The sequence below is a fragment of the Electrona antarctica genome, assembly GCF_951216825.1.
Source record: "Electrona antarctica genome assembly, chromosome: 10".
Taxonomy (NCBI): Eukaryota; Metazoa; Chordata; class Actinopteri; order Myctophiformes; family Myctophidae; genus Electrona; species Electrona antarctica.
In genome coordinates this window covers 53,056,845-53,073,104 of record NC_136791.1, presented here as the reverse complement: position 1 = coordinate 53,073,104, position 16,260 = coordinate 53,056,845, and the positions used below count along the sequence as shown (strand labels likewise).

Sequence of the window (16,260 nt, the reverse complement as noted above, 5' to 3'; positions counted from 1 at the left end):
GTAGATCTGCTATTTTTCAATAGCTAAATTATAACATAATGTTTAAAACACCAAAAGGGGTTCCCGCACAAAATGGGTTAAAGGTGTCTATATAGTTCACCCAAAACACAACTTATTTCATATCAATTACACATCCCATTTGTCGCCTTCCAAAGCCAATAATTTGATGATGGTGTCATCGATCAATTAAGCGACTCCCGGAGGCTCCGCCGGTCATCAATTTATTGGCTTAGGAATGTGACAAAAACAAAAAAATATCCATGAATTCAAAGCTTCATGGGGTGTGTAATTGACAGGAAAAAATATATATTTAGATTTTTATTATCGTAAGAACGATGGCTTCACTTAACGCATTGCAACTTTTCAGGAATAGAAAGCCTGCCGTTTCACAGACTGAGAGACACAGACAGAGACACAGACTGAGAAAATTGTGCTATTTTATCATGAATATTAGTGAGGAGTGAGGACCAATTATATGAAGATAGGTTGAAAAGTGGTTTAATGGTCCTTTAACGTATCTTTTTAGCCTTATATGTCTTACTGTACCCTGTTCTGTAATTGTTTTTTACTAATAGAGTGTTCAATAAATGTACTATAATAAGGAATTTGACTAGCCCTGTAATGCTATTATTTTTGTAAATATTATTAAAGGTATATTCAGTGATTTGACTTAATCTAAATATCACTTATTTTTTCTTTTTTTCTGGATAATCCTCCCTACTATAGAGTGTGCTGACCACATAAGGAGTTCCACCCTGTCCCCAGTGAGCCCCTGGGGTCAAAAAACCCTAGTTTCAGTTTTGGTGGCGGGTGGCAAAGCCTTCATCCAATCAGGATGAGAGGGGCCTTCCTCCAATCATGATCGAGTGGGGTGCACATGCTGTTGGCCTGTTGCACTTCCCCCCACTGTAGAGCGTGCATGTGCACATTTTGTTACCGGGGCGGACTGGGTGGTTTTCCAAATCACTCAAATCACTGAATGCTCCTTTAATGTCTCTTTGTGACATAAATATTATGTCACAAAGACATTGTGACCATCGCTCCATGTACACTACAGTACAGTACATGCTCATTAGAAGAAAATGATAACAAGCAACGGCCTCAAACCTGTGATGTAGAGTAAGATGGTGGTTTGGACCCCATTGCACGACCAAAGTACAATTACAATTTAGGCATTTAGCAGACGCTCTTAATCCAGAGCGATTTACATTAAGCAATAACAAAAAGCATGGCAATACATCACATACATAAAAAGTAGTTATCATGAAACATGCGTAAGCTAAGAACGTAACAGTGGAGTATCTATATAATGAAACTATATATATATAAACTATACATACTATACTATACTATACATATGTACTATAAAGTGCTATGACTACATAAAATGCAATTCTAGTGCTGTCTACGTAACATGCTATAAGTCTGTATAAAATGCTATCTAAGTCTACATAAAGTGCTATCTAAGGGGCTAGGGAAAGTGCTACGGGCCATGATGGAGTCTGAAAAGGTGGGTTTTCAGACTACGGCGGAAGATTGGGAGTGAGACTGCAGTTCTGATTGTAATGGGAAGTTTTGGAGCCAGAAGGGAGAAGAGTTTGGGATGTGTGGAGCATTGTCCCGGCATTTTTAGTGATGGTTCTTCCAGTTTCCCTGCAATAGCTCATTATTCTATTTTGTCCTTTTTATGCTGTAACCTCATGAGCCTCACGACCATTATGAAAGGGAAAGCTGGCTTGAAAGACAGGGAAAAGAGAAACCGAAATGGATTGAAAGACCAGCCAAATTGAAACTAGGTTACAAGACCAGTCGAAAAGTGAAACAGAAATGGGTTGAAAGACCAGCCAATTAGGGAAAGAAGTTGAAAAACGAGCCTTTAAAGGAAATAGATTGAAAGACCAGCCAAGAAAAATAAAAATAGGTTGAAAAAAACAGCCAGAAAAGGAAGACGGGTTGAAAAGAGAAACAGGTTGAAAGACCAGCTGAAAACAATGGAAGGAATAATACATTAAAAAAACACAGTGTACGCCAGACTACTGGGGACTGACATATTATCTTGGTGCCTTTTGAACTGTTCTCCTCAAGCTTTTCATCCTTCATTTACAAGCTTCAAACAATACTTGACAGGAGAAAGAAGCACTGTGTGGCTCCGCAACTTTCCAAAAATGGACGGCTTTGTTCTCATCTTGAAAAGTCAAGTCTTTTTATGCACTTAGGCCCCAATTTATACTTTTCAAAAAGAGGGAATATAACGAATCTACACCTTGTAGATCAGCTTTGAAAATGAAAATGCGGAAAAATGTTGTTCTACATTTCTGAACAAAGGCCATAATAGGGACGGCGGGGTCAACGTACTACATGTATTCGAGTTCAAAACTCAAGTCAGTGTTAACCAACTTACTGTACATTTTGTTCTACAAATGAGGTTCAGTGACATACTGAAGCAAGCGCAGAAATAAGCAGGGCTGGCCTCGTTGACATTTACCATTTGTACTGTATGTGCAAATGGCTGGATGGATTGTTATGGAACATTTAAATGACCCGATTAAATGGGAGACTTCAGTGGCCTGCAGGCCATCTTTTAACTAAAAACGCTGCAATGAATCCATGGATGGCAAGCTGTTTGCACCGTTATTATCGCTGCCTATTATTTACAGGACTATCTTCAGATCTATTCAGCAAAGGATTAAATAAATAAATACATATGTGTTGCTGTTGGGAGGAATCTGTGTGTTGATTACAATAATATTGAACCAATTGAAATGGTAAAAAATCACACTCGTGTGACTTAAGTGAGGGGCGCTCTTGTCGTCGTACATCATCCAATAAAAAAATGAATATACTTCCTCTAAAAGTTAATTTGTCAACTTGTGTTATTGAAAATGAATGAGTCAACATGCTGATCTAACATCTGACAGCCAAGTGATCCATTGGTTTCATTCATTGGTTTGTATTAAAACCAACGAAGGAATTAAGCCAGACAATATATGTCAATTAAGGACATCCTATACTATAAAGTCTTACAGTACAGTATGGCTTCAGAAAAAGGCTGAGGCTGGCATTTGGTCAGCTAGCCCAGGGGTTCTCAACCCGTGGGTCGCGACCCCTCGGGGGGTCGCCAAATTATTTTAGGGGGTCCCCAAATTATTTACAAAAAAAAAAAAAAAAAGATTATTATTTTTATTTTTTTTCCACAATTTTTCAAAAATAGCAGACCTACAAGCTCGTAGCGCGCCACTCGGTGGCGCGCTATGAGCTTGTAGATCTGCTATTTTTCAATAGCTAAATTATAACAATGCTTAAAACATCAAAAGGGGTTCCCGCCCAAAATGGTTTAAGGTTATTGTAGCAGTCAATTTATATTGGGGGTCGGGAGGAGGCGGGGCGGGGGTCCCGAGACGTTGCCAAAGCATTTCCGGGGGTCCCGGCCAAAAACGTTGAGAACCCCTGAGCTAGCCAACGGCTACGTCTGCTAGCTTCATCAGCTGAAACACGGATAACAGCCCTCAATGTCCTGACTGGAGTGACGGATATCGATCCTTCTCTTCTTCCTTTTTTTGCACCACTAGTATCAACTGAGCAAAAAATCAAATTAATTCTTATTTCTCTCTCTTCCTCCCCGTCTCTTTCTCCCTCTCTTACACTCTCCCCCCTGTGTGTGTGTGTGTGTGTGTGTGTGTGTGTGTGTGTGTGTGTGTGTGTGTGTGTGTGTGTGTGTGTGTGTGTGTCTCTCTCTCTCTCTCTCAGAGTAAGAAGCATGCCAACAAGGTACGTCTATTCTACATGCTCCACCCTGAGGATGGAGGTCCGCCATCTAAAAGACTGCGGCCAGACAACCCAGTATGTTCTCCCTGCCCGTCGTGCGTGCGTGCGTGCGTGCGTGCGTGCGTGCGTGCGTGCGTGCGTGCGTGCGTGCGTGCGTGCGTGCGTGCGTGCGTGCGTGCGTGCGTATGCGGTTGTGTAACTGTGTCAGTTATTATTAGTTATATGGTCATATGGTTATATGGTGTGTGTCCAGAGGAAACAGCAAAGTGCCAAGCCACTCTGACTGCTGCAGAACATGGCAGTGTGTGTGTGTGTGTGTGTGTGTGTGTGTGTGTGTGTGTGTGTGTGTGTGTGTGTGTGTGTGTGTGTGTGTGTGTGTCGTGTACTGTGCATATTGGTTCATTATGAACTGTCACTGTCCCTATTGTATATTATACGGACATGTTCAGCCACATCTTTGTCAAAACGCTTAGCCATGGTGTTGAGCAGAAAGTGAGGGTCAGCATTCTCTCGTTCCAGGCCACTGCGCCCACTAGCTGCAAGGTGTAGACTGCAGCTCATGCTTTCGTTGAGTTCCGATTTGCAGGTGAAATCCATTCCGGAACGCGCCGACCATCTCGCGTATTGTTTTGAAGCGTGTGTTCGCGTATTTGCGTTGTTACAATGCGAGAACTTTACTGTAGTGGAGATTGTGTGCTCCATTTACCCACACCGATCCCCGAAGACTCACATGGGTGGTACTGTGCGCGCACGCACACGCACACGCGCGCACACACACACACACACACACACACACACACACACACACACACACACACACACACACACACACACACACACACACACACACTATACAGTGAGACATTGAGGACACAGCTGGTGGGAGAAATAAAGCTTATCAAGCTAACTGACAGTTTAGCTGTGAGCCAGAGAGTGAGAGTGAGAGAGGAGGAGGAGAGGAGAGGAAGTGAGAGAGAGAGAGAGAGAGAGAGAGGGGGGGTAGAGGGGTAGAGGAGTACATGGTGGAACGTCTCCAACAGTGCTGTTGGTGGCCACAGCCAAGACGCCCCAGGCAGAACTCTCATTCTCTGCAGGGTCCGAGCGTCATCGGCCCCACACCGCAAAGACCTCCATGTCCTCCACTGCTTTCTGACTGCCAGCTCGGGCCTGCTGCTAACACCGTGCAAATGCTCAGTGTTCCTTTAACCCGTTTAGACCTGACGTCGAAAGAAGCAAAGATTTGAGTTAAAATGTTCATTCTGGCCCAGGCGGTGGCATAACCGTCTGGGCACCCGACTGGTAATCCAGTCGCAGTGTGCCGCGGATTCGACTCCCGAGCCCGACACGGCCTTTACTGCATGTCTTCCCCCATCTCTCTCCCGTTTCCTGTCAGCCTACTGTCTGTCCCTTCAAAAACCAATAAAAGGCGTAAGCCGCAAAAAAAATATCTTAAAAAAAAAAATAATAATAATTCTGTAAAAATATATATTCAAAGATTTGAGTTAAAATGTTCATTCTTGGCCTGGGCCGTGGCTCAGTGGTCCAGGTACCTTGGCTGGTAATCCAGTCTGGCAGTGTGCTGCGGGTTCGACTCCCGATCCCGACGGCCTTTACTGCATGTCTTTCCCCCATTTCTCTCCCCATTTCATGTCAGCCTACTGTCTGTCCCTCCATAAAAAATATAAAATAAATGCGAAAGCCGCAAAAAAAACCCATTTAAAATGTTCATTCTGTAAAAATATATATTCAAAGATTTGAGACACATTTTCACAATTTAAAAAAAATAGCAGACCTACAAGTTCATAGCGCGGCACTCGGTGCCGCGCTATGAGCTTGTAGATCTGCTATTTTTCAATAGCTAAAGTATAACATAATGCTTAGTTAAAAACACCAAAAGGGGTTCCTGTTCAGAATGGGTTAAACACAGCGAGGGTACAATTGGAACCACGCGGACCGTGTTTACGCTATGTGAGCTACAAAAGGAATACATAAACACTGGGGATTTATTTCGCAAAGACTACATTTAGGAATGAAGGAATGAGTCATAATTTCTCATAAATGAGTCAACTGAAATTTAAATAAACTCTGGACTTCATGTAAATGAACAGAAAACAAACAAGATGGAAATGCGTGACTAAGCAGTTATTTTCATCTTGTACTCTGTTGCTATGCTGGGCCTGTTGTCAATAGTAAATTGACACATAAGCTACTCAATCGAATGCAATTTCCATCACGGTATATTTCAAAATACTGGCACACTTACAGTAGATTGAAAGGTTTCTAATATCAATCCGTATGCTAAATCATTCATCTACTTTATAGCACTGATCTGCCATGGTGATACACAGTAGTTTTTAGCAAAAGGCCGATGCACACCTCAGAAGGCTAGTGACAGGTGCGTAGGGCAATAAAGCATACTTAAAAAGGTTATCTTTGAAAAATGATTGTCTGTCCTGATGAAGGTCGAATAGACCGAAACGTTGAATAAAGAGCAACATTTTTGGCAAGTTTTCTGACAGTGTGCGGGACCCTTCTTTGTTTTTCAAAGATAACCTTTTTATAGATACAAAGTAGTTACCTGTAGCAAGGCCAGGTTTAATAGGCACATTTCAACAAGGCAATCCAAAGTGATTCACGCAAACCACTAAGACATTTTAATACTGTTAAAAGTAGTTGTTATCGACATGAACCCAATCGTCCCTATTCAGAGGCGAACAATTGGCACAAATTGCCAAAATGACTATGCAGAAGAAAGGGGAAAAAACTCAATGAAAGGCAGCAGCAATCAGAAAGGTCTTTATTAGCCTTGATTTAAAAGAGCTGGGCGTTGTAGCAGACCTGCAGTTTTCTGGGAGTTTGTGCCTGCTGTGAGGTGCCTGGAAACTGACCACTGCTTCTCTATACTTTTGTTCTGATTCCGTGTTCAGACAGCAGACTTGTCCAAGACAGCTGATTCAACTTAACTGCAATCAGATATCATATAGGCCTACTACAGTTCACACGTGAACTAGGCTTGGCTGAGGGCGCGCGCACACACACACACACACACACACACACACACACACACACACACACACACACACACACACACACACACACACACACACACACACACACACACACACACACACACACACACACACACACACAGGTCTATGTGCACATCACAGCAAGTATAACAACAAAAACACAGTAAGGAAATACAGTAAAATGTGCCAGCACACATGGTCAAACAATTACCATGCGGTGGTGCACAGATTCATCAAAGAAAAGAAAACAAATTACAAGTGTTTAACCCATTTTGGGCGGGAACCCCTTTTGGTGTTTTAAACATTATGTTATAATTTAGCTATTGAAAAATAGCAGATCTACAAGCTGCTATTTTTGCTATTTTTGAAAAATCGTGAAAATATTTATTTCAGAAAACTGGAGGATTGCCTGGGCCATGGCTCAGTGGTCCAGGCACCTTGGCTGGTAATCCAGTCTGGCAGTGTGCCGTGGGTTTGACTCCCGATCCCGACGGCCTTTACTGCATGTCTTTCCCCCATCTCTCTCCCATTTCCTGTCAGCCTACTGTCTGTCCCTCCATAAAAAATATAAAATAAAGGCGAAAGCCAAAAAAATAAAAAAAAATAAAACTGGAGGATTTAGAAGATTTTTTTTAAATTTCGAGGTCAGGCCTAAATGGGTTAAAACGACAGGGCAAGACGATGTGGACATAACAATGGATGGAATAAAACTAGTGCAAGGAAAAAAGATGGGTTCTTAGCCTCGATTTGTCCAGAGAGTTGTCATCTCTAACAGCTGGAGGGAGAGCATTCCAGAGACATGTGTGAACGCTCTGCCCCCAACCATTTTTCGTAATATATTTTGTGACACTGTGAGCTGACCTACATCCTGGGAGCATAGTGGTTGTGCAGGGATGGTTCTATTAAACTGGACATGTAGGATGGAGCACACACACACACACACACACACACACACACACACACACACACACACACACACACACACACACACACACACACACACACACACACGCACACACACTGTGTTCACACACACACTTGTGTCTGTGTGAACAGTGTTCACACAGACTAATCAAACAAACTGGACATTGGTTTTTTTTAATGGGTTTTTTTTGTGGCTTTCGCCTTTTTTATTTTATATTTTTTATGGAGGGACAGACAGTAAGCTGACAGGAAATGGGGAGAGAGATGGGGGGGTGACATGCAGTAAAGTCCGTCGGGATCGGGAGTCGAACCCGCGGCACACTGCCAGACTGGATTACCAGCCAAGGTGCCTGGACCATTGAGCCATGGCCCAGGCCAAACCGGACATTGTTTACTGAACACTGTGTGTATCCGTACGGACCGACAGACCGCACCCAGGTCTACTGTATAGGGTGCTCTCTGACCGTTTCTCTCCTGTGTGCTTCAGACTGTATGCACTCGGGTATAGCCTACAGTTGGCATCAGGTGAAAAGCGCCAATGTGAAATGCTAAATTATGAAAATGTCACCCCAGGGCATTTTAAAATTAGGTACAGTACTGTGATTGTCTGACTACGATTGGATTGCCTCCCCTGCTCAGCTTTCACATTGGTGGTAATGGTGTTCTGTGCCCCAAGTACACTTGAATATCAGCCACCAAATCATTTGAATGCGCACTCACACAAACACGCACAGACACACACACGCACACGCGCGCACACGCACGCACACACACACACACACACACAGTTTAACAATGTATTTATGTCCACACACAGGGAAAGCATACAGGAACACAAATATTGTAGGTGCAGTAAAGGTTATACATTCAAAAACTCATGGATATGTCCTCATGATACAACACACATGTCACTTAGCACTCCATGGGCACAAGCAGTGGCAGCTCCGCCATAAAGGGCAGCAGAGATGGCACACTTTGCCAGCCTTTCTGCCTCGTCTTTGGGCGGGCATCCCAAGTTGTCGAAACCCTCCGACAACCAGTCCGTGGGTATTATGTCCTAGGCTGGATCACCATAGGAAACAAAGTTCTTAGTCTTGCACTGTTGCTTGGTGTTAAAGCGCTCTCTGTAGTTGTTCTCACTAGCCCTTACCTGTTGTGAGATATTGCCACCCCCCCTTGGGGCCGCAGGGGGTACTGTGCCCTGAGCGCATTTTTAATTCACTAATAAATTATTATTAATATATCATTTGTTAAATTGGAAAAGGGCTTTGTTAAGACCTACATATTATTATGGTCAATGCCTGTGTGAAAAGTGGGAGTGATTGGTGCAGGCAGTGAGGAGCTACGGCGGTGTTTCTGACACACATTCAGACACACATTCAGACATTTGGTTAATTATAGTATGAATTAATGATAGTATGATGATGTGCCTGGAAGTCGACCCATTGCTATCCCGGGGTTAGTCCGACAGCGGACGGACATACCACTGGAAGGCCGCCGGATTTACCCTCCCAATGCCCCCGGGCTAGACAATTTTTCAGGGCCCCCCTGGGCTGCGCGGTGCATTTCCATCGCGCGGAAAAGCGTGCGGCCGGGAAAAAACTGGGGTATTTTGTTTTAATTTCGCTGTAATTTTGGGGTACCCAGCCCCCCCAAAAGAGAGAGGAGGCGGGCAGGCAGACAGACAGACTATATTGCTGAATAAATGCAGCCACTAGTAGCCATTAGTGCACTAATGCAGTTTTACAGCAAAATATTTCACAATGTGCTCTATAAAATCACAGTAAGAGAGATGAGCAATAAAGAAAGAGTAAAGCCACTAATAGTGCACTAATGCAGTTGCCAGCTTTACAGCAAAAATATTGGGGGTATTTCATTTTAATTTTGGTGGAATGCAGACAGACAGACAGAGAGACAGACAGACAGACAGACAGACAGACAGACAGACAGACAGACAGACAGACAGACAGACAGACAGACGATGCATGCATGGCAGGCTTTAGGGCTTTCCACAGCTACCCCACAACTATAGGGATGGAGCCCGGAAATCGGGTCCATTACAAACCCGGTTCGGCAATTTATCGAGACCCGAGTATCAATAAGCTTTTCAATCAATCAATCAATCAATCAAACTTTATTTATAAAGTACATTTCCAACAGCCAAAGGCCGACCAAAGTGCTGAACAAGAACAAATAAAAATAAAAAATACAACATGACATTGAAGGCAAGAAAATAAAAACAATAACATACGTTGACAAAGAGCAACAATAAAAATAGACAAGGGAACTCAAGAGCAATTAAAAGCAAGGGAGAACAGATGGGTTTTGAGTAGGGATTTAAAAACACCGATCGACTGGGCAGATCTGATGGTGAAGGGCAGTGCGTTCCAGAGCCTGGGGCCCGCAGCCGCAAAGGCACGGCCACCCCTACTTCTCTTGCTGGTCGTAGGCTCGACCAGCAGCAGCTGGTCCGTAGAGCTCTGAGTGGGACGTAGGGCACAATTAAGTCAGAGAGGTAGGAGGGTGAGAGGTCATGTCGTGTTTTATAAAACAAATAAAATAATCTTAAAATCAATTCTAAACTTAACCGGGAGCCAGTGGAGGGAGGCGAGAACTGGAGTGATGTGGTCCCGTTTTTTAGTGCCAGTGAGAAGGCGGGCAGCTGCGTTCTGCACTAGTTGTAGGCGCCTGAGTGAAGCCTGGTCGATGCCAGTATACAGGGAGTTGCAGTAGTCAAGCCTAGTTATAAAAGCATGGATTAACCATCTCCAGCTTTTTTGGCTTTTTGGCTTGTCGAGCCTCTTATCGGGTATAGCCGCAGCAGCTGACGTCTTGGGCAGCTCGCTATATAATAAGAGGCAGGCGCGTAGCGTGGATTAAATGATTGACGGGGGGGTGGCAGCGCATCTCCGACCGAGGTGTGAACGGTTTTTGCCGACGTGCGAATGGGGGACAATTTAAAACAAAGGCGGATTACATGCTGTAGTTTGCTACTAACAGAAATGTGCATGCACGAGGGCTGCCAAAGTAGGCTATCTTTTGCTGTTTTTTCGCCCCCTCTCTTCGAAGTTAAACTGGGCAAGCTCTAAACTGAAGTTTTGGTTACATGTTTAAAAAGACAAGAGGGGAGCTAAATGCAATAATGAACTAGCTGGGGAGTGCATTTCACATGGGGTTGGGGCAGTCCATTGTCTGACCACGGACTTCCACGCTTTCTGCTTCGCATCGAAGACAGCTTGACAGCTTCGTGCTGTGAAATCACCGCCAGCCTCCGGTGTCCTCTGTGAGACATGTTAAGCTGAAGCAGCTAGCATGGAAGCTAACATTCTTATCCAGGCGTCCATCCGATAGCTTTTATATGTAAATGTTCCATCCACGGAGCAAAGGCGATATAAGCGGCTTCTTCATTCATTGATTCGTTTGGGCTTTGTTGTCTGTCTGACTGACTGACGGAGCTGTCTATCGTAATAGATAACAATAACTAAACATACATTTCACTTGAATTGGATTGCAATACTTAACAATTTCAAATCATATTAAAAAGAAATGTGTTGGGCCCCCCGGGGGGCCCCCGGGCTGCAGCCCACCCTAGCCCAATGGTAAGTCCGCCTCTGATGGGAAGGGACGTCAGGCGTTGGCTGTTGGTACTGTAGTGCCTTCTTGTATGCAAGTTACATAGTCCACAGAAATTGCAAATGCATCCATGCACCTACTACATTGACGATGGTAGTTACAACGGAGCAGTTTAACGTCATGCCCAGGACACACACACACACACACACACACACAGACACACACACACACACACAGACACACACACACGTGCGAATGCATAGCAAAATCACCAGTGTTATGAAACTGTGAGAGTAACTCAATACCTCTGTATTACTGTGAGAACCACGGCTTCTCACAAAACGGTGTGGCAACATTGCAATGGTCACCTGACATTTTATAAAAAAAGAATAGCAGCACTGAGTCACGGCACTGGCCTTTAAGGCCGTACGCGCTTCGGCGTGTAGCCTTCGTCAGCGTTGTCAATTCAGAGAGACTGAGACGAATTGGAGTCGTGTGTGCTTCCTTGATTCACACCTGACATTTTATGTCACTGGAAATGCTGATACAGTACAAGTAGACAATGGAGCTGAACTCCGCTGCCATTCATCTAAGGACAACAACCTTTGTACCTTTCCATCATTCTCCAACCCGGCGGGTGATGCATGCTCACGTAACACAGTCAAAAGAAGTGAGTGGGTAAATAAAAATGATGATGAAAGGTGGCGGAGAGCCGACTCATTCTCCTGCTCCCTGCTCCCTTTTCCCTTTCAGTCTCTCTCGTCTCTCTGCGTGCGGCGTCCCACCTCGCCACCCGCCGCGGGCCAAACCGACCACGGTGAAATTCCTTTTCTGTTCTTTTGGCTTCCTCTTTCTCCTCTGAATCAGCATTCATTCTGCCGTTTCCTTTTCACACCGTGGCTCTGCAGTAGGAGGAGACTAGCCGTCTTAGAAAGCCGGATTTGTGCTCCGTAACATGACGGCGCTGCTTGCCGAAAATTGCAGACCAAACAACCAACTCACGATGCATTGCGTCTGAGGCATGTTGTGAGTTTTATAGGTAGGCCATCGTGCGAAGAATTCATATCAGAATCTCTATAAAATGGTAAATGGTGCATTTATATAGCGCCTTTATCCAAGGCGCTTTACATAGATTGTGCATCAATTCACCCATTCACACACACATTCATACACCGATGGCGGCAGAAACCATGCAAGGCACTAGCCAGCACATCGGGAGCAATTTGGGGTTCAGTGTCTTGCTCAAGGACACTTCGACACTAACTCTGGGGGAGCCGGGGTTCGAACTGGGAACCTTGCGGTTACCATCCAGCCACTCTACCCCTGAGCGGCGGACCTAATGTTATGGACCTAATGTTTGTTTAGAGTACTTTTAACAAAAAAGGCAGCCAATACTATGGACTTTTAATGTTTGTTGAGCGGTGCCTCCGCTCCATTATGCAGCTATGTGTGTCTGTATACATGTATGTATGTACAGTATGTATGTGTACGTAGGTGTCCCAGCACGGACAGCTGCAACACCTAAAGTGGCCAGTAGAGTACAGCACAGAATAAAGTGGCACAGAGTACACACAGTTCTATCCCTGGGTGTGTTCCTGGAGGTCTGGATGTTCTGGGGACCTCCCGGGGACCCCCACACGGTAACTGTCATTTCTCGACCGTTTCGACACGGAGCGGCTCGCCGGAACCCGAGTGCTTCCCTGGGGGTCTCGAATATATATATTTTTTAAATAATCAAAGTACAGTACAGAGCACAGTACAGTAGCACAGTTCACACCCGTGTGATTTTGAATATCCAATGCTAAAATGACAAAGATGCTTTCCCGGTTTTAATGGGTTAACACCATTTTCTCTCTCTTTTCATTTTTTTGCACTCTGCCAAGGAACAACCTATACACATATACATATTTGGTGAAATATTTAACTATAAATATATAACAGACATAATGATGGTCTGATTGGGCTGAAACCAAATGTGTGCAGTCGTATACGTCATGGACGACTGACGTCTCAGGCTGGCCACATGAAGCCATGCTGTTCCCATATGGACCTGGAGATGCACACATTTTTAATGTACACATGCATTTGGCACTTCCTGGAGCTCCGAATGGAGTGCATTCACACAGACACACCCCCTGTGTGTATATTTAGACGTTGTTTTCCCACTCTGGGACACAGAGGAGTGGAAGTGGAGGAGGTGGCAAAGGAGAGGCGGAGCGGCACAGAAACAAAAGGACAGAGAGGGAGAGAGAGAGAGTGCATAAACACTCCTCATTACTAGATGTTTGTGTGGAGCAGACATAGGGAGATGCGACACACCTAAACGCACGTACGCACGCACACACACACGCGCACGCACGCACACACACACGCACACGACTTTCAAGTCAGGCATGCATTCCCACAAACAAACACATACACATGCGCACACACACACACATGCACACACACACACAAGAGTGCGTTTCTACCAAATAGGTCACATGCAAATGGGCCTTCCTTGACAGATGTATTTATTTATGCGTGACAGACAGAGGAAGATGAAGTGAGCGACAGGGTAACGGAGGCGTGCAGTGTTGGGGGGGATGAAGAATGACGGGACAAAGCGACATGAAGGACTGCATCAGAGATGAGACTATAGTATAAGACCGTTTGCCACGATAAGAAAACACTCTAACTCTCGTGCCAAAAATGGCAGATCTGCGACGTGTCGTGAGCATGTAGATTGTAGATCTTCTATTTTTGTTCCCAGAAAGTGGATGTTGGGATGCAAGCAAGTGGGATCGCAAGTGAAAGTTGACAGAAAATGCCAGTTTTATACGCACGTCGTCTCTGTCGGGTGAAAAGCTCATATGTCCAAAACTTTTCAGGATCCAAATTCTAAAATACGGTAGCAAAAGTAGCAGATCTACAAGTTCGAAACTGCAGCTTGTGGATCCGCTACTTTTGTGTGACGCTATAGTACAGTATGATCAGGTAGGGCATTGTGTGACGCTATAGTACAGTATGATCAGGTACAGTAGGGCATTGACTTATGAAAAAACCTCCAAGGTTAGAATATGGAGATAAGAGGTATCTGCCCGACAGCAACAATATTTAAATTATCACGATCGTATCTTTAAATGCAATCATTTTGGCCACATGAAATTGTCATTTAGTCCCATCCCTGGAGGAGACAGCTTATTTGATTTCCAGTGGTGGATAAGTACATTTACCTAAGTACTGTACTTAACCCATTCTGGGCGGGAACCCCTTTTGGTGTTAGCATTGTGTTATGCTTTAGCTATTGAAAAATAGAAGAACGACTGACATAGAAACATAGCTTTTTCAGAAAACTGTCAGGATGTAGAAGACATTTTTAGAATCTGAACTCAGGTCAAAATGGGTTAAGTACAATTTTGAGGTATTTGTACTTTACTTGAGTATTTCAAATTTCCAGTACTTTTAGAGAGAGAGCGAGTGCATTTTTCGACGGCGGAACCCCCGCGGCAGTGTTTCTCGGCGGCATCAGTCCGACACTCTACCCCAGCTGCAGCGCCGCTTCGAGTTTAGTGAATGATAAGGGGACGTTGGAGGGCAACAGCAGTAGCTACGCAGTGCACATTGATATAACGTCAAACTGGTGTTTTTCCTCAACCCGCACCACAGACCAATCAGAAGCCACGGTTCCATTTCAACCTTCATAATGTCCCGCCCAGAGTAATCTAGTAAGAGAGTGGCGACACTGCTAGCGTTGACTCCCATTGTAACAATGGAATGCGGACGTGCTCCTTCTATCTCAATGGGATGGTTCCAGCCATAGGAGCAATGTTTGGAACTATAGCCCATAGGCACCCGCTTTGCGGCGAGATCAAAGCGTGTCGCTACTCTCCTATACTCTACACCAGGGTTCCCCAATTAATTTTCCTCGAGGGCCATATTTTGACTAGGGTACCAGGCTGGGGGCCGAGTCCGCACGCGTGAGGTCGAGGTCTTGCCCTGAAAATTCATTTTCAGGGCAGGACCCCATTTGAAAAGGATGCCCAGTTTGACATGCATAGGCTGCTGACCCCCATTTAATGCCATTTATATCTGGGTAAAAAAAAAAAAGAATAAAAAAGTTTTTTTTTTTTTTTTTTTTTTTTTTTTAATTCTTCCGCGGGCCGCAAGGGGGCGCTCCACGGGCCGCAAATGGCCCGCGGGCCGCCTATTGAGGAACCCTGCTCTACACTCTGGTCCCGCCTACCTGTGGAGAATAGGAGACTTTCCAGACTGAGTAGCGCAGTGACATTTTCAGATCTGCGGAACCCAGGCTAAGAGCACACATGAACCCCAGGCTAAGAGCACACATGAACCACATGAACCCCAGGCTAAGAGCACACATGAACCACATGAACCCCAGGCTAAGAGCACACATGAACCACATGAACCCCAGCGCCCCTGTTCTGCATGCGGGCCCATATAGTCAACCTTATCTTGGTATAATTGGTCCTCGCTCCTCGCTAATGCTCATTATGCGATGGCACCATTTCCAGTTATTCCCTCTGTGTTCACACACAGAAATAGAAGCCATTGTTCTCCAGTAATGAAGAAGAAAAAAACGTGTAGACATAAATGGCAGCGACCCATGGTGAGCATTAGTGAGGACCCATATATTATACAGTATGGAGATGATGTTGGAAAAAGGTTAAATGTTCCCTTTTTATGTTTAATTCAACACTAAGGGCGTCCACATGTTACCAAATGGGTCTATTTGGTTACATTTGTACACTCTCTGAGTTACAAACCACTAGCCTACACGAACAGAGGCCTTTGCTGTATTGTATACTGTAGGACAATTTAGATTGAACATTGTAAATGTATTTTTTCTTTTGACCTGCGATTATACAGGAACCAATTATTTTAAGATGAAAAACCAGGCGATCCAATTCCCAATACTGTCTTTACTTGCGTAAGCACAGTACTGTCAGGCACACGTGGAAAGGACTTA

At 44.6% G+C, this 16,260-nt stretch overlaps 1 protein-coding gene across 2 annotated transcripts in view; it reads left to right on the top strand.

Annotated features, from left to right (window-relative positions):
• Positions 1-16,260, top strand: part of LOC306931363 (zinc finger matrin-type protein 4) — a 124,483-nt gene that overhangs the window by 47,644 nt on the left and 60,579 nt on the right. Inside the window, exon 3 of one of the 2 annotated variants that reach the window (XM_079512731.1) lies at positions 3,748-3,768. In XM_079512731.1, the coding sequence (XP_079368857.1) occupies positions 3,748-3,768 (21 nt within the window). Of the gene's footprint in view, positions 1-3,747; positions 3,841-16,260 lie in introns of both variants that reach the window. The other variant, XM_079512730.1, reaches the window with a different exon arrangement.